Source organism: Copadichromis virginalis, linkage group LG18 (genome assembly GCF_057382275.1).
Source record: "Copadichromis virginalis isolate Kocher_CV1m ecotype Utaka linkage group LG18, C_Virginalis_male_GT1.1, whole genome shotgun sequence".
NCBI classification, from domain to species: Eukaryota; Metazoa; Chordata; class Actinopteri; order Cichliformes; family Cichlidae; genus Copadichromis; species Copadichromis virginalis.
The window spans coordinates 11,576,850-11,587,557 of record NC_140635.1 but is presented as its reverse complement, the minus strand read 5'-3'; the positions used below and the strand labels follow the sequence as shown (position 1 = coordinate 11,587,557).

Sequence of the window (10,708 nt, the reverse complement as noted above, 5' to 3'; positions counted from 1 at the left end):
TGCATCAAATATAAATTAATTTGTAGAATGTGACGAGTAATATTTCTGCTTTATTTGCTTTTGTATTACAAATAATAACCTATAGAAAAACTATTTGTGGGTGAGGAAAATGAGAAATTATATTAAAAGTAATAAATTGGGTATAAAGTCAAAATTCAATGGGAAATTAGATAAAGTGGAAAAGTGACACACGTGTAAACATTTAAAGAATCAAATTAAAACTTACTTGATGCAGTATTAAATACTGACCATCACCATTTATACCATTTTAATGTTAGAGATTTATACCAAGTATTAAGTATTTATTAGTTTCACATTTTATAAATGCTCGCCCAATATTTGGTGCATTTAATGGCATATTGATTTACTTATCTAATCATTTTTTGTTTTTGTTTGTTTTGGTCGTTTCGGTCTCCCACATTTTTATTTTTATTTTTTTTTGAATGAATGAATAAAGAAAATCCGGACACAACTGGACACCAAGATGGAAATAAAGCAAAGTCCTCTAATGTGCCTCTTTATTTAAAGAAAATAAAAATGTCATTTAATCATCCTCCCAGGCCAAACAAGGTTTTTGCACCTCCAGTCAGTTCACTCTCTGTTGGGGATAGACGTGTACTGTAGCAGAAGAAAAGGCTGATGCTGTTTGTACAAGGAGAAGAGCTCGTCTTGTTGGGTGCTGCTCACACATTCATAGTGCCTGTGCCATCGGGTATGGCTCCAAAGGACCAAAGAATTACTAATATTGCACACTCTCATTTATTCATCTCCATTCTAAACATGCTTTCCTATGTGTGTATGTATACATATTTACCGTATACATACATAGGTATGTACACCTAGGCACACACATAATTAAACATGTATAATTGTACATATATATTTATATAGACCTATAAATTTACATGTACATACATTTATAAAATTTTATACACACATACACACTTGCTCTCCAACACACACACACACACACACACACACACTCACACAATGCATCTGTGAGTCTATGTTTGTTTTATGTACACATGCGCACAGGCACGCACATCAGTACGGATCGCTCACACATACGCGCGCGTACGCACACGCACTTCATATCGAAAAAACGTTGGTTCCTATTAAAACAACACCAGGTTGCAATTTGGACACTTTCAATGGAATTCAAATGTTTGTTTAAAGCTGTGAAATTCAAAAAATATATATAATAAAAGGAGGGAAAACAAAACGAAAAAAATAAAAGAACGAAAAAAAAAAAAGGCATGGCGCTGCAACATCTGGTCTTCACTGCAGGTAAGTGGTTAATTTGCATAATGTATACAGGTTTTTAGGATTTTTCCCCTATTTTTTTATTTCTTACTAAACAGCATTTCCTTTTTTTTTCTTTTTTTTTTTATAAACCAGAAAAAACTAAACTCTACAGAGAAAGTCCCCTACCTGCAGTCTTTCGCTGCCGATAGAGTTTGACATCAAGCTGTACAGCGCAGTTGAAAACATACTTACATCTGAGCTCATTTACAGGTACAGCCATAATCAAGGCACAAAGATCTACAAGTAGATTTGTTTTTCTTTCAATTAAGTTGTACAAAATAATATTACATTTTACAGTCTGTACAGGATAATTCAACCTTGCACAGTGTACAAGTTAACAAAAACCCCCCCAAAAAACCAAAAACAAAACAATACATTTTTTTTCTCTCCCGTCCCACCCACCCTCCTCCCCATCAGTATCTCTAAGCTAAAAGGATGGTTTGTGTGGAAAAAGGAGGCAGGTCCGAGTCCGTGGAGGCAACAGGGCTAAGGTGCAGAGAGCTCAGTCCCTTTTCCTTCATTAAAAGCCGTCTTCTAGTCGCCGTAATTTCTGCCCCCCTCCCATCTTTAATCTCTCGCTCCACACGTCTTCTCGGCTGCTCGGTCCGCCCTGCAGCTCGGCAAGCAGGGCGACAGGATAATAAATATTGTGATGCTACATTGTGTGTATGCTTCCTCTGGAAAAAAAAACAAAAACAAAAAAACACCGACAACAACAAAAAAAACAAAAGTTATTAAGGAACCTGATGCAAAGTGCATTTATCTCTTCATCCATTCGGTTCCCTCTCCGTCCAGCCGTCTTCAATGCGGGGAGAAGAAGGCGGTCAGAGAGGCTGAGGGCGGGGTGACAGGCCAAAAAAAAATAAAAATTATTACAAGAGGTGGTGAGGGGTCATGGCGGTTAAACACACACTCGTTCACATGGCATTCCTCCCTCTCTTCATTACACACACATACTGCCTCTGCACTGAGGTCCTCCAGGTGTGTTTTATGTGTCCTCGCCCACCAGTCCAAGTCCAAAGACAAAGCCCAAAAAAAGTGGACACAAAGGGGCAAAAAATAAAATAAAAGGAGGTAGCCCAAGGCTTAGTGGAATGACAAAAATCAAGGCATTCAAAAAGGAAGGATTAAAAGAAGAAGAAGAAGAAAAAAAAAAAAAAAAAGAAGCGGCACACATCAACTTTGTTCCCCAGCTTTCCTTTTACATCTGTGAAATGGGGACGAAATCTCGGAGAGAGAAAACAAAAAGTAGTACAAAAAGCTAAGAAGTTAAAAAGAGGAAGAGGATTTGACACACTTCAGTAGTACTTCGTAGTCCTCGACAGGAGGGGCGGTCGGGGTGGGTTTCTTCTGGGGATGTGGGGTGAAGAGTCAGGGAGGAGCAGGAGGAAAGGTTCGTCAAGGTTGCAGAATGGTGGAGAAAAAAAAACAAAAAAAAAAAAAAACACAGAAGGCTGACGGAGTCGGTCTCCCATCACAAGAGTTCGTACTGCCGCAGGTGCATTCTCTGGATGATGTCCCGGCAGTCGTTGAACACCCGCCGGATATTCTCTGTGTCAACGGCACAGGTGAAGTGTGGGTAGCAGTAGTGTCTGCCGTCGCCGCTCGCAGTGCTGATCCGCTGAGGAGGAGGACACAGACATGACACGTCACATCCTCCACGCCACGAGCACACGTTTAGCCTCCCTGATGTTCCCTCAGTTTCTCAGATCTGCTGCTCTCGTTTCTTCCCTTCATTATTTGATTTTTCTTTACAGCTAAAAGTTCTTACAGCACCATCCCCACCTAAAAATCACACTACTTCCTGCCTCTGCAGCTTAAACTGTGACTCATCTGAGCACTTCACTGTCATTTTACTCAAAATATCTGGATCACATCTGTTCTGAACACCACTGGGTTTGACTGACTTTAGCAGGCCTTTAACCATTCTTAATTTCACACATCAGTTTTCTTTTTGTTTGTAAATGTGATGATAGTTTTATTTCATCTTTGAATAAAGCACACGCCTTACTATATATTATTTAAATTATTCAATTCAGCTGAAGCATTTAGCTTTTCCTGCTTCTTACCTTGAATATTGCTCAGCATATTTAAGATTAATGTGCTAATGCCAATGCTATTCTAAGTTTTCTGTGCACTTTCAGTACTTTGACACATAAAGGCCTCTCAACTTCTTATTTTTAGCGGCCTCTATGGGTTAGATATCACATCACAGGCATGAATAGATTGCCACAGTTTAATTCTGACTGATGTGTGTATCAGACGCTGATGAAAACACTCTGGGGGCAGGGGGTTCCCCTAACAATTCACACTTAAAATATTATTCTACCTGACGACAAAGTGGCTCAGTAGTTATGTGCAGTTACACTGTGCTGCGCTTGTTTCGTCTTCATTTTTGTAAAAAGTTTGCATCTGTAAAAATGACATCTTTCACCAATGTGCACCAAAACATAGTTGTGACACGAGGAAGTCTGTAATTTGCATACTTCTTCATAAAAGTGCACTACATTTGGAGTACGTGATTCCCGTCACACATATTCCCAGGTATCTGTCCCAGGTAACAGGAATACTATCATAACGCATTTATTTCTGGGAAATTCACAGCTTTCAAGCTCGCTGTCATTACTAGAAACTGAGGCAAGTAATTTTAGAGCAATCAGTCCCTAAATACAGCTTACATGACCATAAGTGTGTCTAGCGTGTTAAACACTGGCCAGATAACCACACTAGACCCATATTTGTTCTACCCACTAAATAAGAACAACATTGGTCACTATTAAACTGAAACGCTGGAGTCACTATTTTGATATGAAAGAAATAAATTCAGCCACAGAACAGCTCACATTCAAACACCAAGAACAGATGTAACCCCTTCACTTCCTCAACTAAATGCTTCAAGTTATTGCTGCAGCATTAAGTCCTACTAGTAAAGTTATAATCTGTTTAATAATGTTATCTGTGTCTTAAAGATTATTTGTGACTACAGAGTGTATACAAAAAAGGCCATGCAAAAACAGCTTCGTTACAGCCATTTATAGTAAAAACAAATGCAACCGAATTTAATTTTTAACCCTACAGAAGGTGTTTCGCGATCAGCGGCAGGACTCGTAGCAGCAGTAGTACCTGCTGAAATCAGCATTGCGCATCTGCGGACAACTTGTCCCCACAAGGAGGTCGGACCACCAGAAAAGGTTCATCAGGTTCAAAGCAACATAACAGGCCCAGCTGGGATTACAGGTACATGTGTAAAATACTAAGTTATGAATTAACAGGACAAGTGTATTCGTGGCTGGACACTGATTGACTTCAGCTCACTTCAGACATACGCTGATACACTTACAAGAAATTCGTCTCGGATGAAGAACTTGGCTCTCGTCACTCTCGGGTCTTCACCGGGTTCAGGAGTTGCTAAAAAAAAAAGAAAAGAAAAAAAAAGAAATTTAACGTTAATACAGACGATACAAGGAATTCAAAAGTCTGTCTGAACATAGACGAGCCAGGTGCACTAGGAAAGGAACAAACCTTCATTTGGTATGGTGTAGCGAGCATATTCAGGGAAGTAGTCTTCAATTTTGGATTTTCCAGCTAGTACTTTCTCAGCCAGCATGTCCTGCTTGTTCAGGAATAATATGACGGATATAGTGCGTAACCATCTGAAAACAAACAAACAAAAGAAAAAAAACACCATTAAAGAAACTGCACAAGCTTCACCCTTCAGTTGTGGAAATTTTGGGATTTTCAAAGATAAAGCTGACAGTCATTTACACACATCACGATAAAGGTGAGACAGAAGCAGGTTTTATTTACTTATATTTACTACTTTTTAAGCCTTATGTGGGCCTTCTCTCTCATTGCGAAAGGAAAGTGAGCATTTTCTAACATTTTGAATTAAAAAAACAAAAAAAACCCCACAACAAATAGGGACTCACCTGTTGTTCCAAATACTGCGGAAGAGGTCCAGAGCTTCCCGTAGCCTGTTGGTGTTATTGTCTTCCCTTATTACCATGTTGTAGCTGCTGCTGGCCACCACGAAGATGATCGCAGTGACGTCTGGAAGAAAACATGAGATAGATTTTGACGTCACTGGTCTTAAGGAGTATATTCAAGTCGTGTCAAATCACCTTTATTTATATGGCATTCAAAACTACGGGAGTGGACACAAAGTGCTTTCCAGTTAAGGGAAATGTATTAACATTCAAGGTTTAAAAAACACACAATAGCGCAGTGAGAAGGAAAGCAAAATTTATAGTAATATGCAAACCAAAACCAGGAGAAAATTTAAAAATAGAAACAACTGACTAAAAGAGCACTTTGTGTCAAGGAAAACAAAAAACGAGACAGCTCAGATTTGACTATAAACAAGTCAAAAGACTAGGCTCTTCAATACCAGTTTAAGATTTGGACTGGTCCTTGTGCAACTGACGGGATGCTGGAGCTGAGAGAAAATGCCTTAAGACGGGCAGGATGTAATGGGAGGAGAATGAGCTGCAGGTCGAGGATGTACAGTGTGGCTATTTGAAGGAAAACAAGGAGGAAAAGTCTCACCGTTAAAGCACTGAATCCATTTTCTCCTTTCATCTCTCTGGCCCCCAACATCAAACATGCTGTGGAAGAGACAGTAATGGGTCAGATACTCGCTGCTGCCCTCTTCTGATCAAAGAGCTCATATCACTCAGGACTGGGGGGCATCAGGTACATACTGTACGGCACTGACACACCAGTTTTGTTTCACAGATTGTCCTGATAAAGACTCAAAATAAAATTAAAAATCTTCACAAAAGACGTGTTTCTGTCTCGTATTACATGTGCTTCTGGTTTGCAAAAAGAGATCCTTGACACTTACGGAACGGCTGTGGACGCATAAATAATCCATTAATTAATAAATGTTACGAAGGGCGAAATTATTTGTAATGTCTGTGTGTCCCTGGCTGGATGTTTGGGAGTCATCAAAGCCGAATAATGACAAACGCACACCCAAAGGGAAGTCATGACCCAGACCTTTTTTTAGCCAGTCGTTTAGGATGATATAATGTGATACAAAGGCCCATTTCAGATGGTAGAATAAGACTGTTGTGTCTGCGACTGCGGAAATGGGTCACCTCATCTGACATCATCAAAGCTGTTACAAAACATTTACTCTAACCTTTATCGGCTGCTCTAATAACTGTAACCAACAGTAAATAACTTGCAACAGGCTCAGAAATCACACTGGTCGACCGCAGGGGAATCATTTTGCATTTTAGTCACCTCTATGACGTGCATTTCTACCTCATCTTCCAGCTGCCGAGCAGGTTGTGGGCTCAGGGTTTTGTTCAAAGGAACAAACTTATGACATTTGAGGCTCTTAACACGAGGCCAGAGTAAATATAGCAATAACACCCAAGAGGGCAGTGATCCAACAAGGAGGCACAGTCCAATGTTTTTAAAAAAAAGAAAATTACTGGAAATCCGGAAAACACCTAGCTGCATAAAAGGCAATATTAGATAAACCAATTTTAGAAGGAATACGGGGCTCGTGATTATTTTGTTCATAGGGGTGTAAATAATGGAATGAGCTGGAAACACAATGATAATACTGATCCTTCCCATAAGTACTTTATAATGGCGTCTCATCAAAAACCAACAAACAACAAACAAAGAGGAATGTGGCAATGAAAACTGAGACCTTCTGGTATTTATATGTACACGTCAGGGTTGCCAGATCTGTGTTACAAAACCAGACCAATATCCAGAGCCGGCAGAACACATTTTCAGTAGCGCACTTTAATTCCTCTGATTACAGCTGCCATAATCTATGATAATATAGCATCATCTACTAGTAGATTTATATTTTATAATAATAATTCAAATCTGAAAATAATTAGTGTAAATCGTTTGTCCCTTTGTAGGCTTGGCCCAGTAGAGGGGTGTGGTTGCTGTCGACACTCAAAGTTAAAGTTAGCTGAGCTATGTGTGCATCAGTGTGTAATCCCCCCCCCCCACCCCAAAAAACAGCTTTCCTTCACATTTAAACCAACTAATGTGAAAATACTGCTGGCAACTGCTGATCAACTTCCCAGCCTACTTTTTAACGGGCCATCAGATGGTTATGGTTATGTTGAATCCTGGTGTGCTGTTCAGTTAGTTCGGTAGGATGTGGCTATAGTTTCTTAGCTGATGAAACATTTCTGGAAGACCGTACTGTTTACACAACTAGTTCGGGCATGCTTCATGTTTTTCTGCCTAAAAATCTGACTTTTTTCTTCTTATATAACAAAACATTTTGCCCCACCCAAAAAAGTTTGGCTCTTCACCCAAAGGAAAACTTAAATAAATAAATAAAACCTTTCCTTTTTCCATTGACTCATAGATAAAATACATTTTGTTTATCAAATAGACAAATATCTAGAAACACAGATTTTTGGATCAGCTTTGTGCAGTCAACCCCAAAGGTCCCATTTTAACCCTGTTCCCAACTATTTTATTTAATTTCCATGTCAAATTGGACTTTTTTTTTTTTTTCAAAGTAGCCTTATTACCTCCTGGCTACACAAGCTGCTAACAGGGTTTACAAAAGTTGGCAAGCAATAAATGGGGACAAACATGTCTTCAATGTGTGTGTTTATGTCCTTGTTAAAGTTAAGCAGAGACTTACTGAAAGTTCACTTTATCTACTTGGAACCTCGTCTCGAAAATCCCTGAAGTTAACACTCGGCAGCGTAGCAGGTCCTACACGTAGTGAACACAAAGAAACAAAACATGCAGTTCAGGGAAAGGAGGGGGAAAAAAGAAAGAAAAACAGCAGGCAGGGTTTTGCTGGTGATTTATACATTTAATACCGAGTACACTGGCAGGAGAACTGACCTGGTCTGTTGGCGTGTAGTCGCTCTGTCTTACAGAATCAATTCTGTCCAGGAAACTGCAAAGGAGGGAACAGAAGAGTAGTTAAAGTTTGTTTGTCTTCCAACCATTTTGTATGTGCTGCGGAAAGAGTCATCAACATAGAAAATGTAAAGTCACTAAACTGTAAAACTATAAAATAATTGACCATTGTTTTCATAAATACGTCGTCTTCACTGAACTAACCCAAAAATATAACTCCAGATCTGATCAGCTGGAAACTACAAATGGCACATAATGCATTTTGCTATATCTGTGCAGTACATTAAAATATTTACATACTACACTGAATGCTGCAGGAAACGGCTGCCATGTCTGACTCCTGTTTTAGGCCTGCTAGGCCGGTGTTAAGGCAGCTGTATGCCACAAGAGGGCAGGCCTGCTCAGTCTGGGCTATTTTGGTCTGTCTCTAGCCAGAGTGATTACATAAGGCGGTTACTGTGGAGGTTAGACAGCTTGCTGTTGCCATCTCTTCACTACTGAGAGAGCATGTGCAGCGGTAGCAGCAGCAGCTGGGCCTCTCTGCAGCACAGCAGGCAGGATGAGGACACCGAGGCTGGGGACACATGGTCACGCAGGCCCCTGGATCATCTGGATCACATCATGAAAAGACTCCAGCAAGGCCGGTCCAAGGGCCATGATACATTTAAAATACACCACGGGTATTTGAAAAGACAAGGCGCAATGTTATTAAGAATAAGTCCACGAGCCAAATGTATAGATCAGCTGTTAATATTTCAACATTATTCTTTTTAGCACGGATTCACTGATATCTAGCTTGCTGTTGTTAACAGCTTTACTATTAAGCAACACTGAATGACAGGGTAAGAAATTAACCAACAACAGGGCACAAAGCAAAAATGCTTTTTACAATACAAATGTGCTTACTGCACAAAATTCATGTTACTTGCAAAAAAAAAAAAAAAAAAAGCTATAAACTGCGCTCTCTCGCACACAGTTTATATGATTTAATGATTATTTACTTTCCTAAAGTAAAGTGACAACAATTTAAAAAGTTTTTCCCCCCCTTTTTTTTTCTTTGTGAAAAACAAAAACCAAAAAAAGCAAAACACTGAAGATGTGAAAAATTCAATTTCAATTTACTTTTATTTATGTAGCGCCAAATACAACAGTCGCCTAAAGGCACTTGTATGGTAATGTAAAGATCCAACAATATTAGAGAGGAAAAACACCAGCAATCAGATGACCCCCTGTGAGCACACTCTTGGAGACAGTGTAAAGGAAAAACTCTCTTGTAACAGGAAGAAACCTCCAGCAGAACCAGGTTCAGGGAGGGGCAGCAAACTATAATATTTCTATTATTATTTTGGAGGACTATGGGTTAAACAATTTAAACAACTGAAAATGTCACTTTCCCAAAAAGCATATACATTATCCCATCACCTGATTGATTACTCCATCAGGAAGAGAACATCTGAATCTCCATCACCCTGCTTTATTTCAAATTAAATCCAAAGTGCTCCAGGTCACAGCCATGCCATATGGCAGAGACATTTTATAGAAAGAATGGTACAAAGTGTCTGTCAGAGCAGAGGGGATAAAAGTGTGTACATCTTACAAAGTTTCCTCATCTACATCTGAAGCTGGTGAGTGATTCTAGTAAGTAGGACACAGATGTGGACCAAACAGGCTCCCCCTCACATCCTTCATTTTCTACCCAAACGCTCGCCAGCTTCACATTATCACAAGACAGCCAACACGGCTGCGGTGCACAGGAAACCCAAAGCGTCAGAAGATCCGCGTTCAGGTTTAGAGTTTTTGTAGTCAGTTCATTTTCACTTCAGCCCTACAAGTAGCACACCTAACACACCCAATGAGAATTAAATAACCGAGAATGAATGCTCTATTATGAACCATTAGATAACAGAGACGCTGCTCATGTGCTCCGACAACAATGTTTTCATCACACCAACTGTTTCTGCCCACAAAAAAGGAGAAGTAAGGCTATTTTTGAAAGAGCACTCCACTTTCTCACAGTAAATACATATACATGAACAGTAAATACGCTTGCAGGATGATTACGTTTAACATATGCAGTACAGAGAAAAGGAAGGTCACATCTGAAATGAACTCTAGCAGTTCACTTGGAAACCAAATACGCCATCATTATTTAAAAAAAATAAAAATGCTGTCCAAAATCAGCCGGTTATACATCGCATTTGACGTCCAAAATACATGTATGTAATGTAATTTCTTTTTGTGCCGTTTTAATTATGCAATATTTAAGTAAGTAACAGATGAAGTGCTCAGGACACATTACCATAGCCTGAGTTGGGATTTAAAAATTGTCCTTTTATTATTTTACTACCCTTCCTCTCCATTGGATCAACACTCTAATCCAGCATGTAAAATTCCCACAATTCTTTAATGTCTTTGATTTACAACCTGACCTTTGAAGGTGAACCGTGAATACACGTTTTAGACATTCAATTCAGCCTGAAAATCATCTTTACAGACCTGACACATACACCAGAGACGTTTATGGACATGGTTTGCTTTGTAA

At 39.4% G+C, this 10,708-nt stretch overlaps 1 protein-coding gene across 2 annotated transcripts in view; it reads right to left on the bottom strand.

The window, feature by feature from the left end:
* Positions 1-501: 501 nt before the first annotated feature.
* Positions 502-10,708, bottom strand: part of gnal2 (guanine nucleotide binding protein (G protein), alpha activating activity polypeptide, olfactory type 2) — a 53,929-nt gene continuing 43,722 nt past the window's right edge. For both annotated transcript variants that reach the window (XM_085438020.1, XM_085438021.1), the window contains exons 6-12: positions 8,149-8,203; positions 7,940-8,013; positions 5,851-5,909; positions 5,235-5,355; positions 4,828-4,958; positions 4,646-4,713; positions 502-2,926 (exon numbers count right to left, since the gene is read on the bottom strand). In XM_085438020.1, the coding sequence (XP_085294146.1) occupies positions 2,780-2,926; positions 4,646-4,713; positions 4,828-4,958; positions 5,235-5,355; positions 5,851-5,909; positions 7,940-8,013; positions 8,149-8,203 (655 nt within the window). In that variant the 3' untranslated portion in view covers positions 502-2,779. The remainder of the gene's footprint in view (positions 2,927-4,645; positions 4,714-4,827; positions 4,959-5,234; positions 5,356-5,850; positions 5,910-7,939; positions 8,014-8,148; positions 8,204-10,708) is intronic.